General features: G+C 44.3%; 1 protein-coding gene across 1 annotated transcript; it reads left to right on the top strand.

The window, feature by feature from the left end:
* Nucleotides 1–942: 942 nt before the first annotated feature.
* Nucleotides 943–22,229, top strand: LOC308153901 (uncharacterized protein). The gene is made up of 12 exons (XM_080527085.1): nucleotides 943–1,201; nucleotides 7,292–7,377; nucleotides 9,903–10,071; nucleotides 10,616–10,748; nucleotides 12,594–12,752; nucleotides 13,257–13,322; nucleotides 16,376–16,534; nucleotides 16,932–17,010; nucleotides 17,272–19,263; nucleotides 20,427–20,560; nucleotides 20,849–20,936; nucleotides 21,483–22,229. Exons 1-12 carry the CDS (start codon nucleotides 1,167–1,169, stop codon nucleotides 21,647–21,649), a joined length of 3,267 nt encoding a protein of 1,088 aa, XP_080383211.1. The 5' UTR covers nucleotides 943–1,166; the 3' UTR covers nucleotides 21,650–22,229.
* The last annotated feature ends 654 nt before the right edge of the window (nucleotides 22,230–22,883 follow it).

The following is a 22,883-nucleotide window of genomic DNA, read 5'->3' as shown; positions in this document are numbered from 1 at the left end:
GAGCAGATCTGGCCATTTTGAATGTATTCTGGTCAAGCTTTGCCAAATTCTTTACATACTGGAAAACTAAACCACCGTTCTAGCTCCCAATCTCACAGAGAAATTTTGTTTTTAAACCCTTTGGCTCTCCCCTGACTTAAATACAACTACAAATAGAATTGTACAACAGATTGTATCCCCAGTGTCATTTAAAATGCATTTACATGAAATGTTATTTCTGCTATAGCATCTTCTTTCAAAAGAGATGATCAAACCATGTGGATCAACAGCCTCTGTGTTGACTTTAAACCTAGTCATCCATTGGACTTCTCCATCCCTAGATGACTATGTTGAACCAAAGTTGTTCTTAGAGGTTGAGCTGAAGACATCTGTTGCTGCTTGTTGTTGACACACCGGCTCCGGTGCCGGGTGGTGCCAGTGTGTGGTACCAGTGGTAGTGTGTTTTCTCAGTTTTTGTGTGTTTTGTGTCTCTGATGAGATTTGATGAGAGTCCTCTGCCGGGACAATCCCTGTGTCTCCTCATGTAGGCTACCCCCCCACCCCCCGTAAATAATGATCACCGAGACATGGGCCGAAGCGGCTGCGAGTTAGTAAGCCGCCTGGTTCAGAGACAATAGCTGCGTGGCTGCCGGCCGGCCAGTCGGTCGGTCAGGGATTAAGCTCTGTGAAGGAGAGGAGAAGTGGGCGGGGGGTGGGCTCGGGGGTGGGGGGTGGGCTCGGGGGTGGGGGCGGGGGTGAAGTCGGGGGTGGGGGCGGGGGGTGGGGTCGGGGGTGGGACGAGCAGCTTGGGGCGGGCTGTTAGTTCACACTCGTGTCCTCCCACTGTCTGCATGCTGCTCATCATTTGGGGAGGGCAGAGCCTCAAATCCAAGTGAGCAGTGTGTGTGTGCGTGTGTGTGCGTGTGTGTGCGTGTGTGTGTGTGTGTGTGTGTGTGTGTCTTTATCCTACCACCAGCTGCACTGCTATCCTGTCTTAACTTGTGTCTGAAGAAGTGGGCTGTTTGTTTGTGTGTGGTGGTGGTGGCCATTTAACCATTGCAGTTGGAGCTTGTAAAGACAGTTTTTTTTATTTGTCATCAAGTTTCAGGGAGTCTGGTGAAGGATGAACTGAGAGAGAAGGATCCCTTAATAGCTATCTCTCAAGCTTTTTTCTCCATCTTGAAACCATGGCTGGATTTTACGGCTGCTTGCGGGGAAAGAAGTAAGTCTGCTCTGCTTGAAATGTGTTTGATATATATACTGTCAGGCTCTTTTGAGGACTGAAGAGGTCTCATTGGGTATATTGTCAAAGCTTCTATCTGAAGTGAACATGCCCATACATGCTGCTTAGAGCACTTGAAGAAGTGTTGTTATCGGTATTAGAAATGGTCTATCTATTACTGTACCAGCCCTGATAAGTAATAAAGTAGGCTTACATTCATTTGCAAGTCATAGCATAGCAGGACCATAGCCAGTTGCCAGTAAATGACTCGGTTAATGTAGGCTTTAACCACCAATGAGGGCACATTGTTGTAGCCATGTGGCCTGGTTTGTGTAATTCTTTGTATGGGGGCAGTTTATTTGCTGTGTCGGAGCACGATCATCTCCTTTTAGTGTCATGGCATTTAAGACAATAAAAGCCTTTTATAGACCCCTTGCTTAGTTCATTGACAAATGTGTGTGAGAGTCATCTCTTTTGTTAGTGACTCATTTAACAGTAACCCAGCTTGACAGGGGTCGACTCTTCTCTCCATAGTGAGCAACAGGCCAGCCACAGTTCATTCACATCCATCTCTAGATCCCACACAAACCTTTTCATGGTTCCTATCAGCCGTCTCACACTAGTTCCTCTTAGCAGCAGCAGTCTGATGTTATTACTTTTAAGTGTTCTCTTGTTCACAGATTGACTTAGAAGCTGAGACCCTTTATGTACCGTACAGCAGACGTGGATGAAATACTTGTATTACTACACTAGTATTTAGGTGGCTGAATGTAGCTTTGCACTTTTAGCACTATTATATTAGTTCCATTTTTAAATAGGTATTTGGATGTATTTGACATACCTGCGCTGTACAGTAGGTGTTTGACCTAGGTCTAGTCTGTGCAGTAAGGTAGCATATTAAGTAGCGTGAATAAGATATGTTGGACACCTGTGGAGTTTCACATGGCTGTCTGCTAACCTGGTCTATCACCCACCCAGAACAGCTTGAGACTTCTCCTATCTTTTCTAAATATAACTCTTGGCTGATCTGAGTTAATGCCAACATGTCTTTAAAGTAGCGTGCAAAACCCTCCCCCCTTTATTTATGGATTAATATGATCAAGATTGATTCATGCATTCAAGTATGTTAAGCCTTCTTGCCCATAAACATGCACCACATTTTGGCCAGATGTGTAACCCTTCCACTTATAGGCTCCTTTTTATAGTATGTATGTACCACTATATGAAATTATTTATCAGGGTCGGGGTGAATTCTGTTTCAAGTCAGTGAATTGAATTGAAATTCAAATGACAGAATTAGAAAACTGGTGTACATATCATTTCCAGAGATTTCAATTCACTTCCAGAATTGATGGAATTGAAATGGAATCGACTCTTACCCTGGAATACATTTAAAACAACTTCATGAAGCCTTTTTTCAGTCACTCATTCCTTTCATTTAGAAACTGGGGTGGGGGTTAAGGAAATGCCATGGTTTTGTGGCTCTGGCTTTAGACAAACATCAAGGTATGTGAGGGTTTTATCCAACTGCTGCAGGAATTTGGGGAAAGAAGAACTATGTTGTGATTATCCGACCGCCACTTCAAAGTATGCCGCCTCACATGGGCTCCACCCAAATAAAAAGTGTTTGCTAAGGCATTGCAGAAAGCATTTGGTTTTAGGCCAATACAATCCAAGACACATTTTCCTTTGTCTGATATCCTACCATGCAATTAAATTTCATACAGTGCAGCAAATATTAGTAGTTCTTTCAAGCAGCGGTGATGGTAGTCATTTTGTTTGGAATGTCCTGCTACATTTCACTGGATTTCCTGTTTGGTTGTTGTGGTCATCTTGATATTAAATGACACAAATACAGTTCTGTGGAATAGATAGTTTCCTGGGGCTGAATACGGGCATTCGTTTTCCATGCATAAAGTCTGAAACTCTTTCCTGTGCTCCTTTCTAAGTTGACTTGTTCTAAATGTATCTTCAGCGCCCTATGCTCCGCAGGCAATATGTATAATTTCAACTGCCAAAGGACTCACTCTCGCCAACTGAAATTAAAGGCATGCCCATACAAACTCCTTAACAACACCCTCAGTCTCATAGCTTGGCAGCTCCCTTTCGTAACAGACTTCACATGGGCAGTTTTATTTTTACCATAAAAAACAGGCATGGACAGTCCGAGGATCTGTGTTTGCACCATTCAACAGTTAGTGAGTGGAATGTGTTGTGGATAGTCCCTGCTTACGATAATGTAATCATGCCATTAACCCAGTATGTGGTTTGCACTGGTTCTTAGTGTTTAGATTTGTCTAATACAGTACATTGGATTGACTTTAGGTACTGATTTGTGCGTTGAGGTATAGAACTCCTCAAATCTCTCTCTTTCTTGCTCTACTTATGCTCTCTCCCTCTCCCTCCTTCTCTCTCTCTCTCTCCAAAATATTAGAAATGTCCTAGATGTTGACAAGATTGTATCCAGGGACACATTGCACAATATGTTCAGCACGGCCAATTTTGATTTGAAGTATTTGTATTGGGGCCTCCGTTTTATCAACATAAGCTGTTAAAGACTTAGGCCACATGGCACTGTACTGGAGGTGTGTGTGTGTGTGTGTGTGTGTGTGTGTGTGTGTGTGTGTGTGTGTGTGTGTGTGTGCGTGCGTGTGTCTGTGTGTACGTGTGCGTCTGTGTGTGCATGTTTTAATCAAGTTGCTGTCAATGTCTGGTGAGACAAAGAGGCCTGTAATCCTGCATTGCAAAACCTAGGTGACAGTACATCTGTAGTCGGGGAAGGTGTAGGGGATGGGCGAAAACTATGCACACACCTGGTTGTGTCTTCCTTGGAACAGGCAGGCGTCTACCTGTGTAGTGTGTATGCTAAATGATTGTGTCAGAACATGATGACAAAAAAGAGGACTGGTCTACTCGACACACCACTAATATTGGGTTTACTCATAAGATCTTAGGGTTGTCGAAAAAGTATCACTTTGGGGTTACTCATAAAATCTTAGGGTTGTGGTAAACCTATCACCTGTTTTATGAAAGACCCAAATATGGCATTCATCTTTTCATTGCTTTTGTCAATAAGCATACTGACTGTAAATGTTCATGTTAAGTTCACCAGATGTTTATACTACTGCAGTCACCACTCCGATGTCTCCCAGTCCCAGTGGTAGTAGTGCATTCTCACCAAGCAAAACAATGTTTCCTGTTGACCTAATTGTGTTGTGTTCTGTTGATCTAACTGTGTTGTGCGAAGTGTTTTGATCCTGCCCTTTAATGCTGCTCCTTCCCACCAACTCTTTCTCCTCCCTCCCCCTCAAATCCTCCCTCAAAGTTAAGAGATGAAACAAAGGACGTCATCGCGTGGCTCCAGTGTTGTATTGGAGGCCGTCCAAGGTCAGTTCATTGGCCCCCCCTGCTAGAGTAGCGCGTACTCAGTTGTGCTCTCCACTTCTCTGGATGATGTTTCCCCTGTGAAAGCGGAGCAGTGTGACTGGGGGGGGTTTAGGTCACAAATGACGACTGTGTGAGGCTACGGCCAGCTGTGAGAACAACCGCAGGTGGCGGTCTCTCACCCCCCCACCCGCACCCCCTGATGTTGTTTGTCACCAGCACAACCGGGTCGCAAATAGGAGGGTGCAACGTGACAAACGTTGCGAATAGAAATGTTCTGAATAGAGCTGACATGATTCCTTATTCATATCGGAGAGCCATGTATTTCTGTCAGTGTTCCACAACGTTGTACCCCTGCCCTCCCACTCATCTCCAGATCCCTCTTCTAGATCCCCATTCTGCTATCTCTCGCACTTGTCTTTTTAATTTAGTGTCCGTGAGTGTCTGCGTGTTTGTGCTATACGTATAGACTTCCTTGTTTTTGTGGTTTGTCAGTCATGCACGGTCCCAAGGTAATAAAACCATGTATCTCTGAAGTATTGTTTCTCTGTGGAACTGTGAACCGTGGATTGTGGACCCTTCCTCCTGAGCGTGGCAGGGGAGCGAGGAAATGAACAGCGGCTATCAGATGAGAGAGTAATGGTAAAAATGGCCGCCATCCAGGGAGACCAGCCTCTCATTAGGTTGGAGCTAGCTCTGCTCTCAATGTGATGGAAGTCTATGACTGCTTTTGTGACCTTGGCTAACATTGTGGAATGTTTCCACTCATTAGAATACACTTCAAATATAAACACTGACAATATAAACTTCAGTTGAGACTTTTTTTTTTTTAAACTTTCAAACAAGTAGCGCCTCTGAACTGTTTCTCAGCCGTTGTGTTGTGTCTGAGTAACTTTAGCTAGCCAGGGGGCTTTTTATACAGTTTGGAAGTATTCCCAGGTCAAAAGCTCATGTTCAATCCCTCCAAAGAAGCTTGAGATTGAATCTTTTCCCTTTTCATACAGCATTTGCATGGATGGGATCGACCACGCTTTAAACTAAAGTTACATCGTGGAAGATTTGCCTTAGACAACAAGGGGACAAGAAAACATTTGTTACCTTAAAAACTAAGGATTGTTTGGTTTAATGAGGCAAGAAAATGTGTTGATATTATGTCATATGAGTATTGATAACAATATAGTCAACACTCAAGCAAAACATTTGAGGTCAACAATAACAATAAGCAACTAAACGTCCATAGTGTACCTCCTGAATCCAGACATCAGCTGTGTTATAACTGCATATGTCAAGTAACACCCCCACCCCACACACACACACACACACACACACACACACACACACACACACACACACACACACACACACACACACACACACACACACACATATACAGGATGCTTGGAGCTTATGTCACACATCAGGAAAGGTCTTACATACTGCAGCTGCATATTCCCATGGGCCAGTAAGGCCTGGAGCTTCTCATCGTCGTTTATATTTATTCTGTCCCTCTAGTATTTAGCCATGCTGGGTGTCATTATTAATACTAATGTCAACATAGTGACCTCTCTCCCTTTCCTTCACTGTTTATGTTGAGTGTTCCCTCCCTGTTCTCATCATCATCATTGCCAGACCTTAGATAATGTGGACATGAATGAGTCACTAGCTGGGAAACAGCCCAGAAATTGCTCTACCTTTTATTCCAACATCCCCGGGGGCCATAGATATTAATTTGCACAAACCATATTACTCCAATAAAGCTGAACCCTCTCATCACAGGGCCCTTGACAAACTGGACAGGAAGTCATACATGCAGAGCTAATTGCATTTGAAACCATCTTCATTAACTTGTTTTGTATGCCGGGGTCGAGCTCCCAAATTGGCTCCACATCCTGTTTAGCCATTCCGTTGGGCCGGAGGCCGCCGCTGCCTGTCACTGGAACCCTCTGATGGCTTCCTCCTGCTGGCCTCCAGCCTGGCCTCCAGTTATCTGTCAGAGGCAGCGGCTGCTTATCACAAACTCTTGCTCTGCCATGTGTTGGGTGGTGGCAGTGGCGGTGGCACTGAGGGCACCATGGGACTGTAGATACTGTGTCAGAGTGGTAGAGGCTCAGACCAGCCCTCTTCATGTAGTGGGCTGAGTTAGATACAGGGGTGAATACCGTGGAGCTGAGACACGCCTCAGGATGACTGGAGCGCTATCTATGACTATGTTCCAATATCCATACTACTCTAGTCAGACTGCGTGGACAATGCATGACTTCACTCTAAGTGGTGCGCTAGTGTGTGGATATTGGAACATAGTGTGTATACTGTATATGTGGCCCTCAGTGTGGTATGTGTCTGTACACAATTGAGGAACAGAATATCATTGTGCTTGTGGGAGATCATGGGGGAGATCATGGGTTTGGAGAGCAGGGTTACGTTTGTATTTTCATATCTATAAACAGAAGAAGCCCTGTGGCTGTCAGTCCTACAGTCCATAGTCTCATTCATGTTCTTCATTCAAACCCCTGAAAGGCTCAGCACTCTGAGCCTACGCATTCTCCTTTTCCTCCTCACTGAATGGCTCATTCCCTCTGATTGACCATATTGATTTCTCTTTCTGATCCAAAGTAAATGTCTCTCTTTCCCCTTTATACCTACTGAGTGTCCTTTTTCCGTCATAGTAGAAACTAGACTCAAATTGACTGTCTCTCTCCCTGTCAGCAGAGACTGCAGCACCATGGCCACTGGACCTCCAGATGTGATGGTGACCAATCGGGAGCCAGCAGATGGCACTGAGGAATGCCCAGGTAAAGTCCATTGAACTGGCATTCAGATGCTGAATCCCAATCCAGCCCTTAGAACCTGGTCCCAGTATTTCCAAAAAATGTCTAATCTGGATCAGAATGATTTTGATTCTGTTTTTGCTATCCAGGATCACATTGATCTGGCTGATTTCCCTATACTACAATCAGTTGGTTGACCTGATCCTGCATAGCAGAGATAATTCTGATCCATATTAAATGTTTTCAATCCCGGGCCCTGTAGATCTGACAGGATTGGATGGGTGTAAAAATGCCATGGTATTATATATATATATATATATATTCTGGACATTATTTCAGACTATTTAGAGGACCCCTTTTGGTTCCTGAGCACCCCCAGAGGGGGTTTGATAATGTTTATAATATTAATTCAGCATTTAAATGCTTGTTCCCATTTTTCTTGTCCCTGGTAAATATAAACCTCTGGCATTTCACTACAAATCTGCGTGACGACAGATCCTATCTTGGATCAGGTTTAGCGCCATCTAATCTGCATGGTACCGTGACGTTGCTCCCTCCTTGTCCACACAGCTTACAGGGCTTCATGCCTCCTCTGAGGATTTGTGTCTGAGAGCTGTTTTGTCGAGGGTTCATAGCAAGTTGAAGAAGTGAGAGGATTTTGTGATGATGGGAATCCCTTAAAGTGATCCCTTGCAGAGGTATCAGCTTTCTCCATCAGACCAGTGTTTCTCTCCGAACACCGATGGCTTCAGTGAGGATCAGGTCAGACTGAAGAGAGGGATTTTCTTACAGTTTTATTGGCAGGAAATGAAGCAGGAAAAAAGCTTATAATTTCAGCTCACATAAGAACCGTAATCTGTCTGTCTGCCAACCCCCCACCACCACTACTACTACCCCTGCTGTGTTGCATCATGGGAAACAGGAAGTCACCGGGCAGCAAGGTCACAATTAGCCTCGTCACTACGGAGGGCTAGCCGTGACATGGATTAGCCATTTCCTTGGAGAATAGGTCACACTGACAAGATGGGATAATCTTCTCTATCAGATCGAAGTACGAAAGGGGACAGAGGGAGGGTGAAGTCCATTCAATTCAATTCTAATCAAAATGGCCGAAGGTTTGCTGGGTGGCAAGCCAGTGGGTAATGCCTCTGTCGCCTGGCGGCTGGCGGCTGCCCCACGGCAACATCCTTGTTGCAACCGGAGAGTTCAAAGGGCATGGGAGGCTTGGAGACTTACCTCAAGCTTAATGATCTCAAGGGCCCTTACTCATGCCTTTACTTATATTTCAGTGCCTGCCCAGTGCTTCCACTTCCCAAGGGTATTGCACCCCATGACCTGACACAACATGGGTGACCTGGTTGGATTGCTCTTTTGACCAATGAGGATGTACAGTGTCTGGAAAGTGTCTTGTCTTTTTCTGTCTATCTTCTGTTCATGTTCCGCCATCAGTCAAAATCTGTTCCGTCAGCCAAAAAGCTTTGCTTTACATTTTGCCCATAAATCCCCAGTCCTTCTCCTACAGGGATTTTTTATTTTGATTCTTGACTTCTCCAGCCGCATCGAATGCCCCACTTTAAAGGCTTCTGCCATGCCAGTGGCATTGCTCTGTAATTGGATCTCAAGAGCATGTGAGCCGCAGGATTGTGTGGCTTTATATAGAAATATAGTCGCAAGTATCAACCTTCACTCCTACATTCAATCGCTCTTTAATCAGAGCATTGTCTTGGCCGGTAAAGGTCTTCATCCTTACATTGTTCACATCACGGTCATTCCCTCCCAGATATTGACAGCATTTCTATGGATCTAACTAGCTTGACCTTCTCCTTGAGCATTGGCCTTTCTCCTGCCCCGAGTGTAAACCTTCTCATAATGACGTATTGCTTTTTGGCTCCGGCAATGGGTCAGTTTAATGAATGATACTGTAGACTCCACCTTACCCCAAGTTAGCCAACAAAGGTGTTTGACCTGCTATTATTCCCACCAAAGATTGGGGGGTGGGGGGGGTCGTTTTTACAGACGAAAAAGTGCTTCAAGTCGTTAAAGTGAGGTGTTGAGTTTTTCCACCGTGGTGCTAATGTTAATGGAAACACTGCGAGTGTTTTTACTACCTACCTCATTTAGGCTACCTGAGCTTTATGACCAACAGAGGGTAAATTACTTCTTACAGGAGGGAATCGTTAAAAATAGCAGATAATGATGGAGGTCTATTACAAGCTAGGCTTTCATTTAGGTGGTCTTTTTTTGTCTTACTGTACTGTAGGAGGGGAAAAAGGAACGATAGTGAATGGGATTGCTGCTACTGTCCTATTGTCCTGTCCGCTGGTGAATGACATTACTTATGCTCTAACTATGACGTTCACTGTTTGCTGCTCCCAAGACTGATCTTTTTAATTATGCTTGCTTAAAGGATCATGTTTAGGGGCAGCAAGCAGTGAGCAGACATTACTTTTACATGTTTGACCATGTCTTTACCTCCTGTCCCACTCTTGTGAAAAACTAGATTATACTCGCCTTTCATTGCTATAACCATGGCATTCTCTTCATATTAGGAAAGAAGAAGTCCAAGTTCCAGACTTTCAAGAACTTCTTTGCTAAAAAGAAAAGAAAAGAGACTGCCACTCCTGTGGGGGACAGTGGGCTGAAGTCTAGCCTGTCCAGCGACAATGTCAACACCCCTGAACCCACACTCATCCGCTCTGAAAAAGACAAGGGCTCTGGGTAAGATAGTACTACCAGTGACTTGTTTAGCAAATTTAGCAGTTAGCGGTTAGTGACAGTGACCAGATAAACAGAACCAAAGTGTGGATTGCAGTTTGTCCTTGTCCATAGACTGTTTTGTGGTAAAGAATCAAATATGTGTTTTTGTAATTTGAGAGAACTCTCCCTTTAAAGCTGATTGACTATAAATACATAATTACTACTCCTGGAGATTCCCTTTTAATGGATTAGATTTAATCTGTGTTGTGGTAACTAGCAACAATTGAATCTTGTATTTTCTACAAGAGAGCCTAAAGTCTTCATCGGGTATGTTGACAACTTGAAATGTGCATATTTGTCCTAATATAGAGTGACGGTTCTCCCCCTAATTTTAGGTCTGAGTACATTTTTGCTTGTTAAGTGTGCAGCTTCATACTGCAGTTCCTCCCTTGAGATGGTGGCAGTGACTAAGCATTTCTACTTTTCTTGCTTTTTCAACAAACTTTCAGAGTTGTGATCGTATAGGAAACGTCCTGTTAATTGTTCATGTTTTTCTCTGTCAAAGGTCAAAGATGAACATGGGAAGTAAGGCTCTGTCACATGACAGTGTCTTTGTCTCTGACTTGCCAGCGTCAGAGGGGAACCAGGGTCTTGGAGCCTCTCAGGACAACATCCAGGGGAAAGTCAAATCTCTACAGGTGGGTAGTAGGACAGGAAGTACAGGAGAAACCTGCCCCCACTATAATGACATAGATAGCACTTTATTGTCCATCCACACATTGTCTTTACTTCAAAGATGATACCAAATCATACCACACCAAAAAACTAAACATTACGTTATTATGCACTCAGCCAGCATTACATCAGGCAATGTGTCTCTGACGTAGTGCATGTCGGTGTCAAATTCAAAAGTTCAAAGCTCTTTATTGTCACAAAATGTACGAGCAGAGCAGCAAGAGGCTTGTTTCCCACGGGGGCCTCAACAGTCTTATACACAAACAATAAACGTACTAAAGCTAAAATACACCCTAACTAAATACAATCTATACATACAATGCTCAATTGCAATAGATGACATTTATTATGTCCTGCTTTCAACTCTTTTAATCTGTATTGGAGTTGGCACTGTGGGACCTGGGTATAAAATGAGAGCTTCTTGTCTGTAAGCTCACGGACACTGGGCGCCAGCTATGTGAGGCTGATCCCTGGGTCTTACTGCCTGGGTTGTGTAGGCCGGTGTCCAACACTGGGGCCGAGGCAGACTGCCTGCCAGAACTGTTATGTGTACTGTAGTCTGATGCACAACAACACCGCATGGCCTAATATACTGTACAGTATGTCAACAATAGGTTAAAACAAGAAGATTAATATATGTTCTGTTGTTATCTAGTCTAAATACCTTTGGAGGAGTCCCTAAACTCTAAACTTGTTTTAGAAGGAAACTAGAGGGAAGGTTGTCCTTGGAAAAAACAGCTCGGCTCACAGAGATAAAGTATCAGTTTCTGTTTGAGTTTCTGTGATAATGCTCTCACTACACTACATCTAGTGTTCAATGAGAGTGGAACTATTGCTGTGTCACTCACTTTGACTTTGCTTACTGTATATATTTCCACTCTGGCAAGAGTTCTCTACCACACAGGGCAACATGCTCTCAGAGGACACTTGATCTAAAAGAAACTCTCCTCGGTGCACTATTCCTGCTTACCAGACATTTATAAACTGCCTTCTGTCATAAACTGCCATCCCCTATGACACAACTCTCGAAAGCCAGCATCTGATCTCATATTTGCTTTGTCATATTTACTGTATTTGTTTGGTCCTATTACCCTTCGATAATGTAGCCCAGACAACATGCAATTCAGAGGTCTGTGAAATCTGCTATGTGACTGAACTTTAACTTGAAAATTATTGGTATTCAGATTCAGATTCAGATAAAATGTATTGCCATTTATGTTGAAACACATAATAGGAACTTGTTGTGGTATTGGAGGGTGCGTGCTAGTTACATTTTTTTCCACATACAGTTTTTCATATACAGTAAAAGACAAGTGCAAACAGGACAGAACAGTGAAAACAGACCAATCAGTGCAATGGGAATATAACAATATAGTGCAACGGTGGGCAAGTGCAATGACAGGGGTTCAGTCTAGTGCAAACCCTACTCAGAGAGAGGGGGGGGGGGGGGGGACACCAGAGGGCACCAGAGTCGTTAACTAGAGTCTAGTTACTAGACGGACGGCTGAGGGGAAAAAACTAAGTCTGTGGCGGACCCTCCCAGCCTTCAGCAGCCTCAGCCTCCTTCCGGAAGGAAGCAGAGTGAAGAGACGGTGGCCTGGGTGGTAGGTGTCAGCCATTATCTTCCTTGCCCTCCTCTGGTGTCATATAGGGTCTTGAGGGGGGGGCAGGGCACAGATGAAGATATTGATATCAATACTATGTTATTATGTGAAGTTATGAAGTATTATGTGAAGTTATAAGTCTAATTATATATGGAGTGCATTATAAAACAGTTTAATTACATTAACATTAACATTGTCCTGCAGCTCCAGTTGAAGCAGGCCATCCGGCTGGGATCCCCTCCCTCTCTAATGTGTATGAAGAAGGGAGATGACGCAGGGACCCTGTCTGAGGACGACGGCCTGCCCTGCAGCCCCCCAGAGTACTCCACCCTGCACACTGTCCTAGCAGGGGGGTCCCACAGGGTATAGATCAGCGGTCACACAGTACTTCACACTTGTGTATCTGTGCATAATAGGGCATATCTGAACATACCACCATGAATTAGGATGAATGGCTGGACGGACAGGTGGGTGGGTGGATTGGGTGGGTGGGTGGGTGGATGGAAGGATAATAGAACGTTATTAACTTCACTTTAATAGAGAATATAAGCATTTGAATATGTCCGTTGTATCTCTCACGCAGCATTGCACAGCAACACCACGTGTGTTCAATCAATAGGTTCATTACAATCGAGTTCCAACAAAGGAACAACAACAACCTCAATGACATTTGTTTTGCAGCATAAAAAGTATCCTGAAATGTAATACATATACACAAGTATGCAGGAAGGAAGTATCATGGTGTGGGGCTGTTTCTCCTCGCGTAACACATAACATCGACTTTAAAAACATGCTAGAGACTCCAGATTTGTTATTGTCGACCATCCTCCTTTCACAGTGACTCATCCGGTGTGTTTTTCCTTCCAGTCTTCCAAGCTGATGCAGAGGAACAGTTCCCTGAGCCTGGAGGGGACGGACAGTGATGAAGACCAGGTAGTCCTATAGTCCTCCTACATCCATGTCTCTGATTAGCCTCAACACAAACACAAGGATGATTTCCCAGACACAGATTAAGTCTGTTTCAGATATCCAGACATGATTCTCTCTGTCCAGTGGAAATACTTGAATTTTCCTCCTGATCATTTGATCGCTTGATTATTGCTTCATCCTGGACACTCATCATGTGTCATGTTAAAAAGGAGGGAGCTTACCGTCTGGTTAATGAGTCAGAGGTCTTTCAATGGAAATTAATTACACAATGCAGGACTGGTGGAGGTCGAAATAGGAGGACAGGCTCATTGTAATGCGGGGAATGGAATGAGGAATTGTATCAAACAGGGTTTTTGATACCATTCCTATCCATTCCATGCATTACATTGAGCCCGTCCTCCGGATTTCTCCCTCCACTAGCCTCCACCGGTGGAACGACTATTGTCATTATATTAGACTGAGAAGAATTCATGTCTCTCAGATGTTCTACAAGAGTCACATGTTTGGAAGTGCTACAGACACCACAAACTGGTTCATTTCTCTTTGAGAAATCAAATATATTGCCTCAGACACTGTGTTGAGCAGGAGGGAGTGACTGAGGGCGGAGACATTTTTGATCTGTAGACATAAACCATACAAGACCATATGTCGGTTAGGCTCAAAGCATATACATAGGATGTGTAGGCCATACGTAGACCATATGTTATTTTTTTTTTTCACATCAGAATGTAAGATCCCGAGGAGCTGGTTTTGATTCCCTATGCGAGTGACTTGGATAAACATCTCGTGATCAGACGTAGTTACTGCAACTTACTCACGAGATCACATAAACAACAAGTGACTCGCTATGCGAAGCTCACTGGATGTTAATGATGTTACCTCCCCTTGCACTGTGTGCAATGCAATGCTCTCTACACAATGGAGCCATTGGAATAGACAGTCGGTTGTTTACTACGAATTCCGATCGAATCTTTACAGAGTTTCTCAATTGAACAGGATTGAAAGGGTTGAGAGGTGTGAGGAGAATGTCGTAAAGGAAGACAACAATGAGGATTTCGTCATCTGAAATACATATTCTAAAGTGTTGTTTTCAACAGTAGCATCTGCTACTGCTAGGCTCTGTGTACATGAAAGTGTTTTTGTCCTTGAGCTGTGTTCCTGAGGGGTCAGAGCAGGGAGCAGGAAACCACAGAGATAACTCAGTCTTTTAACATTCTAACTGTGGCCCTATGGGACAACTGGGGGAAGATGGGGGAATTCCCATTCCTGTAAATCATTGGCCTTGTGGTTAGAGTGTGCACCCTGAGATCGGAAAGGTTGTCGGTCCGAATCCTGGCCGAGTCATACCAAGGACTTTAAAAAATGGGACCGGATGCCTCTCTGCCTGACATTAGGGAGATTGACTGGTGTCCTGTCCAGGGGGTGTACTTGCCTCAGATACAGGAGCTGGATGGATAGATCTGGCTCACACAAGCCAGGCTTACTTGTATCCCTATTAGATCTAGTTAACTATTTTGATGATGTAGGATTTGTAGTAGTTACTGGTTGCCCCTGACTGCCAAACACAAACACAAACACACACACACACACACACACACACACACACACACACACACACACACACACACACAGATGCACTTATATGTTCCCCCGGAACTCAAAATAGTTGTCATGTGCTGCTTGTGTTATTGGCTTGCTTGTCTGTGTTTGATGCCCTCAGCGGGACCTTGGGGCTGTAACAAACTAGAGATTGTTTTTCAAGCCATATAAGGCATTGTGCTGTCTTTTTTTTTTTAAAGGGGAGGGGCCGCGGCAGTGTTCTTCTCTCGTCCTTGCACTGAGAATCCCACCGCAAATCTTTGGCTGAATGATGCTGAGCGGACAGTAATAATTTGCATGTCATGCTCTGGTCTCTGTTTCTAACGGATGTGTTGTCTCACTCTTAGAGGTGGGGGGGTGGTGGGGGGGGCGGTGGGCGGGGGGGTTTGCAGCTCTGGAGTCTTCCGTGTGGTCCTGAATGCATTCCATTGGTTTTTTCTGGCAGTCAGGCTGTCTGCTGCAGATGGAGATATTACCTCGCTCTGAGCCACAGTGTCTGCCAAGCCCAGCACTGGCCATAGAACAAACACAGTGCTACATTTCGTTTGAGTGTATATCTAATCTACTCTGGATATAATACAAACACGGAGAGAGGACTTTTCGTTTATGTCTGCCCCCCTCATGATAAACATCACATTTTACATTTTACATCGTGCCCAACTCTAATGGCAGCAATGCTATTTGGCGATATGTTCATGTTTGTGTTTAACGCCGTAAGAGACACATAGGGAAAGACACGGTAGAATTCCTTCATAGGACAAAAGCTTGAAGAGCCAAGCTTGACTTAGTACCCCAGGCATGACCTAGCGCCCCAGGCATACATTTGTCAATCACAAAGCAACAGGTTGAGGCCTACTGCTTTTTACTTTGAGCTCTCTACTACTTATCATATCAGTTTAGACAAGTTGTCAAGGTCACTGACCCTTTCCACTCTCCTGTCCATCTCTCACCTTTAAGAGTGGTGCCCTGTCAGGAACAGCAGAGAACATTCCGCAGGCCTCAGCTCTTTGTTCAGCTAATGTGAGGGGGGGAGAGAAGCAGAAAAATGCCAGGATGTAGGGCTGTGTGAGACATCAAAGAGGTGTATTTTTAGTGATAATAGTGCCCCTGTCCGTGTTTTTTCAGCTGGTCATTCGCCTATCCCTCTGTGTTTCCTTTGTCCTGAGTGAGAGGCAACACCAAGTCTTAGAGAAGGGTCAGACTTTATATTTGACAGGAGCATCGTTAGTTTCTGAATGACAATGTAACATTACAGAACATCGCTGAATGGTCATATGAACTGTGTGAAGGCAAAGATGGTCTGAATATCCTTGTGAGATCATGAAGTTTATTGATTGATTGATTGATTGATTGATTGAATGGATGGATTGATGTGGTGATAGGTCAGTTGATTGATTGATTGATATACAAGTTTCAGAGTGTGTTAATATGGCCTCTCGCTTTCCTCCCATATTTAGATGTCCTGCGAGGCGGGATCCAGATCCGTCAGTCCTCTGGTCCACTTGCCGGTGGACTTCAGCCAGGCTGCTAGCCCCGTAGGCTGCCTGGACAGCGCCGCCGCTCGCCACCGCCTAGCTGTCAGACACCAGGCCTGCGCCAAGAGGAAACCTGCCAGTGTAAGACATACACCCCCCCCCCCCCCTCCAATCCACATGCATCTGCACATATACACACGCATCCATTCACTCACTCACTCAATCACTCACTCACACTCTCTTACTCTCTCTCTCTCTCACACACACACACACACACACACACACACACACACACACACAGCCCAACCCCACTCCCCTATGCCTGCAGCCCAACTTCTAATCACTACAGCAGAACCATTTAAAAACCCATATCCAGAGCCACGAGTTCCTAGCACCAGCATGTCAGTATAGATGTGGGCCTTATACTTATAGCTCATGAGTTTACCAGACTTAATGCAAAACATTTTCCCCATAAGACTGAGAGGAATCCGATGTTAATGTTATGCTATGAATAAATGACTACTCTGATTTTGTTCAGAGGCCTGAATGCATGACTGAGGGAGAATCATTCCAAGAGGAAAGACTGAGCGTCGCCATACCAGGAGCCGACGAGGAGGGTAAACGATCATTATCATTCTATGGGCCGGTTTCCCGGGCACCAAGTCCTGGACTGAATTGTATTTTCATTGGAAGATCTTCATTGATGATGCTTTTTAGTCAAGGAGTTGGTTAACTGGCACTATGTAGATATGTTATACAATACTATACAATACGCAGAACTACAATATAAAGAGAATATCGAGATTTTGGAATTCAATGATTGCAATGCAATAACTGAGTGAGTTTTCAGGACTCTGACATGGTTGTCTCTGTTCCAGATGTAGAAGATGAACAGACGGGTGTTTCTGTTGAGGAGGAGGAGGAGTGGACAGATGGGCTGCACTCCCAGCATGCTCAGAGTGATCAGCAGCGGTCATCCCCTGATAGGGAAGACGAGCAGGGGGCCGAACTGGAAGTGTCTCACGGTCTGGATGTCTGCACAGTCTCAGCCTCATCCCCCTCCCCCCAACAGGATGACTCAGACTCTGAGGAATGCTTCTCCGTGGAGAGTCCAGCCTTGCAGCTCCAGACAAAGACCACCCCCTTGGGCTCCCTGGACTCCCTAGAACCCCTGACTGGTGACTTCCTCCTGGACGAGGGGTGTCCGGCGCCTGAGGAGGCCAGCTCACTGCTCCAGGAGGTGCTGAGCTCGCTCAAGGGGCCCCTGACATCCGCCATGGGGCTCGAGGCAGATGTCGTGATGCTGGTTATGGATGAGGAGGTTTCCGATGTCATTAGTGAGGTTGATGAGCCTGAGCCTCTTTTGCCACCCTCAGACCATTTGGCTCCACCCACAGATCATATGGCTCCGCCCTCAGACACTAACCCCCCGCAGGACGTGTCCTTCCCTAGCGAAGGATCTCCATCCCTAGCAGTGTGTCTTGTAGAGGTGGACAGTGAGACAGAGGAAGTGGAGGTGGTGGAGGAGGAGGAACAGTTGTATCCAAAGGAGGCCAATGAGGAAGATGCAGAGGAAATCAGACATGAATACCTGGCCGAAGAAGAAGAACACATGCCTTCAGTGAATATGAAACAGGAGGAGGGAAATGTCGGAGAAAGCAAGGAGGAAAGAGAAGAGGAGATGGAAGAAGAGATGGAAGAGGAGATGGAAGAGGAGATGGAAGAGGTAGAAGAGGTGGAGGCGAAGGCAATGGAGGAGGAGGAGGATGAAGTGAAAGAAGCTGAAGAGGTCATAAAAGAGGAGGAGAGGGAAGACAGGAGAGAGAAGGAAGAAGAGGAATATATAGAGGCGGTCCCCGAGGTCCCAGTGCAGATAGTCATGTTGGAGTCAGAAGAAGATGGAGAAGATGCAGAGCCAAAGTCTGTGGAGGATACCAAGCGGGCTCCAAAGAGTGATACTGACACCGAGAGAGGTTTTGAGAACCCTGAGTGTCCAAGTAGCCCTGAGCTCTGTGACCAGGCAGACATGGACCAGGCAGTCATGGATCAAGAACGTATACACCAAGCAGTCGTGGATCAAGAACTTATGCACCAAGCAGGTGCCTCTCAGCTGCCTAACCAAAGCCCCCTCGAAGACTCCCTGGACCAACCTGAGGCCCTCACGCAGAACGAAGAGGAGGAGCCAAGTATAACAGCTGACCAATCCAGTCCCACTCCCATTGCAGCCCCCACTCTGGAGCTGAGCTCACAGGAGCAGCCCTGCAGCGGACCAGACACCTCAGAGGATGCCGGAAAACAGCCCAGTGCCACTGAGCAAGGTAGAGCCAGGTTCACCATTGCTCCTGCCTGGCAGAGGTCGCTGTCAGGAGGAGGCAACACCAAAGATCCCTCCTCATCCTCCCCCTCTCCTTCCCCCTGCCCCTTCTCTTCCTCCACCTCCACCTTCTTCTCCATCTCCCCCTCTGTTTCTGTGCCTGGGGCTATTGATGGGGGGTCGACGACCAAGAGAGATCCCCCAAGTAGAGTAGAGCCTACTGACCCGGTGAGGGCTGAAGTCCCCGGTAGTCCCGGCCGAACACAGAGTACAATGCCCTCACCCCACCTTCCCCCCAAAGATGCTCCTCCAGCCCAGGAGAAAGGGAACCCGGAAAGCCCGTTTGGTGTCAGGCTCAGGAAGACTCCGGTGCTGCTGCGCTATGGGTCTGAGAGTGATACTCCAGGGGTCACGACCCCGGCACACCTCGTTGAACAATGGAAAAGCCCCTCCGCGGAACCACTGCAGCAGCCACCAGTGCCACTCAGTAAACCTGCCCTACCCAAGAAGCCCGAGCTGCAGGGAGATGGTAGCATCAAACCTAAGAGAGCAGCAGGTACTTAGTTACTATATATGTGTGACAACATACTATACAATATGACAACCCTAGTCGTCTATCTGTACAGTATAGTACAGTGAATTGTGTACATAGCCTTTATTTATGTAAACCAGCTCCTTCCCTTCTTGTGATTTTTTTTTTTAAACTTTTTTTTTTTTTCCCTTTCCTAACACCAGGGGAGCCACCCCTCCTAAATTTCGTTGTTTGGTACCTGTACTGTAGCAATGACAATAAAGTCCATTCATTCATTCATACTACTAACAGGCCCTGGGTTCAGATAGTATTTGTTTTCTTTGTAACACTTGATTGAGCTTACCTCGCACAACAACACCAATGGAATGGTCCCACAAGTGCAAACTCCACCCATCTAGTATTGTGGGCAGGCTCAGTCAAATGATCAAATATTTAAAAAGAAAACTAACTATCGAGCCAGGTTCTTGCTAATAATACTGGATTAATCATTGCACCAGTCACTATGTATACAGGCTGACATCATATGTGCCATATCCTTCATTTTGAAAGTTATCTTATAGCCATTTTTACAATGTTAAACAAACACATGACAAAACATTGGAGTTTGTTATGTGTATGGGAATAAGGAGTTCCTCTGACTCACGGTTGACTAAATCATAGTGAATTACCTCCATTAGTAATTCAATTTGGTGAGGAGAGCCATGAGCTTTATAAAGATTACTTGAGTCCATTTACATTTTGAAACAAACCATTTTGTAACATTTTTAAAATTGCTTTAATTCAGTTCTGTTCCATACTTATTCAGCCTTTTTACCTAGCAAACTAAGAGTAAATAGGATTAATGTAAATAAATGACCTATTTCCTACACAGATGAAGCCTAGTTCTGGACTTCTTAACCATCTTCAATAGTCTGTCTGTCAGGATCTGTATTTCGGAAACTAGCCCATAGCTGATCAAGCCAGCAGACCTTGGTTTAAATAGTATTTGAAATGATTGTGTGTGCCAGGTGTAAGTGAACCAAAGGAGTAGTCCCAAAAGTGCAATCCCTTTCCAGCTGGCACTTCAGGCACGGACAAACAGACGCTTGAAGTATTTGAAAGGTTTTTTAAATACAATTTGACCCAGGTCTGCAAGTCATGCCTACATCTTCTGAAGGTTCCATGTTGTGTGTTGTGTTCTGTTTCAGAGCCAGCTGTAAGTCGAGTGCCTAGCGGGGGATCCGAGTCACCAAGCTGGATCTCAGTGGCCAGACAAAAGCAGAGGATCTTCAAAGAGAACTCACTGGATGAATCTCTGGAGAAGAATCATCCTGCTGAGAAGGTAGAGGCAGCCTGATGGGTATTGTTGTTGATCCATTGTTTAATTGAATGAAAGACACAATGGTTTAGCCATTGGTCAAGGCATCCATCCCTAAATCTACCCTTCCACCCTTTCATCCATGTAGTATTTAACCTGCTACCTGGATATCTCAGTTCTTTATTCCAACCTTTGTCATAATTGAATCATTTAACAACATATTGATATGGCTCTACGTGGTAGATTGAGTTTGGGGTTAAATTACAGGAAATTGTACATGAAATTGGATAAACACTTCACTACATCTTTCAGGAGGAGCCTCAGAGGAAAAGTTCACTTCCTACGATATCGAGTCCCGTCAACAAAGACCATTCCAAGCCTCCAGGATCACCTGTAAAAGGTTAGACTCATCAATATCTCACACCACACGGCTATTCTCATCTATACTGTGGAAGACTTTTATGAATCATTTTCTTTGAAGAGTGTTATCAGTTTTTTCAACAATGATGTTATCATTGAGACACTACTGCCCCCATGTGGTTGTTTGTGTAAATCTAATGTGTGTTTCAAAAATGTTTCATATCTGAGACTTTTTTCATTTCGCTTTTCATTTACTTTATTGATATTTACTCTTTACTGTTTAAGTTAATTTAGCGAAAATATTTTCTGAATTTTATGATAACATACTTGAAGCACCCTCTTATGAAGTCCCATTAGTAGCCTAATGAACATAGAGCCTTATTAATGCAGTCATCTAGCATTATTACAAATAAAGCAAGGACAGAGAGGTTGTGATTTTTAATATATTAACACTACGTCACTGCTTTAATCCGATTCATAATAGGGTGCTTACAGTTACGTTTTTTTTTGCTGCATTACAGTATCTTTAAGAGAATGCTAAGTGATTATACCTCTAAACATTGTTTTCTGTGCTCATCGTTCATAGTATCCTGTTCTCTGGAGATCTCCAAGCCTGTTGTGGTGAAAGAGGAGGGGAGGAGAGCCCTGGCTCACCCCAGCCCTGCAGCCCTGCCCCAGGATGAGCCCCCCTGGATGGCCCTGGCCAAGAAGAAGGCTAAAGCCTGGAGCGAGATGCCCCAGATAGTGCAGTGAAAGTGGGCTGTCTGAACCAAACCTCCGTCCTCTGATGATGGAGCAGAATGCATTTACATTTGCACAGCCAGAGTATATCCATATTGTCTTTTACTTCCTCTGCTCTGCAATACCTTCAGGCGTCTGATTGGAAAGATATTAAAATAAACCCCAAATTATGTTCTGTGGTGAATCTAGTCCTTTGGGACAGAAGCCAAGAAAGTAAAGGTTTTTGTTATTGATTCATATGGCCTAATTTTATTGACATAATGTGTCTTTAATTCAAGGCAAACCAGTGAGTCAATGTGTTATTTGTTTTAATTTCTTGGACAGTAATTTGGTAATTACAAACAAATGTCAGTATTACTTGTATGAGTGAGGATCAAGTCAGTGTAAACCTTTATTGTGCAGAGATATGCAGATATTCTTCTAGCCTTGGTTTTTGATTTTGAGAGGATGAATGAGCATAGAGAGAACGTCTGAGCTGAAGGTTTCTTTGTATTTATTAAATCTCTTTCATGTATGTTTTATGTATTTTTGTTTTATTTTTGTATCACCTTTGACAGTGTGTCTTGTACATAAAATCTGCAGTAAAGAACAAAATGCAATCACTGTCTTTCTCAGTCATTTCTTTGTCAAGTTGCTATTATTGAATTGCATGGTAACACCGATTAAGCTATTTAAAAGACAGTACAAATTATATAATAAGTTATCTAGTTTTCTAGTTTTTGTGAAAACTAGAGAAAAAAGTTCCAGAAGAAACTAAGACTGCAAAGTCTTAATATGGTGACGTTTTGAAGTTGAATTCAGGTGCCCAGCTTAAAGGATGAAAGAGGAGATGTATTTCAAAATATTATAGGAACCCAAGTCCCCATTGAAACCCATGTTATTTCATGCAACTTAAAAAGGCTTGAAGTTTAAAAAGTCTAAATAGTACCACAAGCTGTGGAGTTAGTCTACACATTTAAAGTTGAATTGAGGTATCAAAGCTTAACAAATGAAAGAGGAGATACACTTTGAAACCATTAAGAGCGAATGGCCATAAGAATTAATAGGATTTCAGGCAAATTCAAGTACAGCTCAAAAAGTAGAAATGGTATGAAAAAAGTGTTTCTTTTTAAATTACACAAGTCTGGGCATTTAAAAGCTGATTTGAAGTTAATAGGTTAAGTGGTTTAGGATGTGAACACGGCGAGAATAGGTATAGGCGAAAATTGGATTTCATGCACATTTGACTAAAGCTCAAAAAGTGTAA

The sequence above is a fragment of the Nansenia antarctica genome (assembly GCF_963989245.1).
Source record: "Nansenia antarctica genome assembly, chromosome: 3".
NCBI lineage: Eukaryota > Metazoa > Chordata > Actinopteri > Argentiniformes > Microstomatidae > Nansenia > Nansenia antarctica.
Note: the sequence above shows the minus strand (reverse complement) of the source record. Positions and strands in the feature narration are given on the sequence as shown.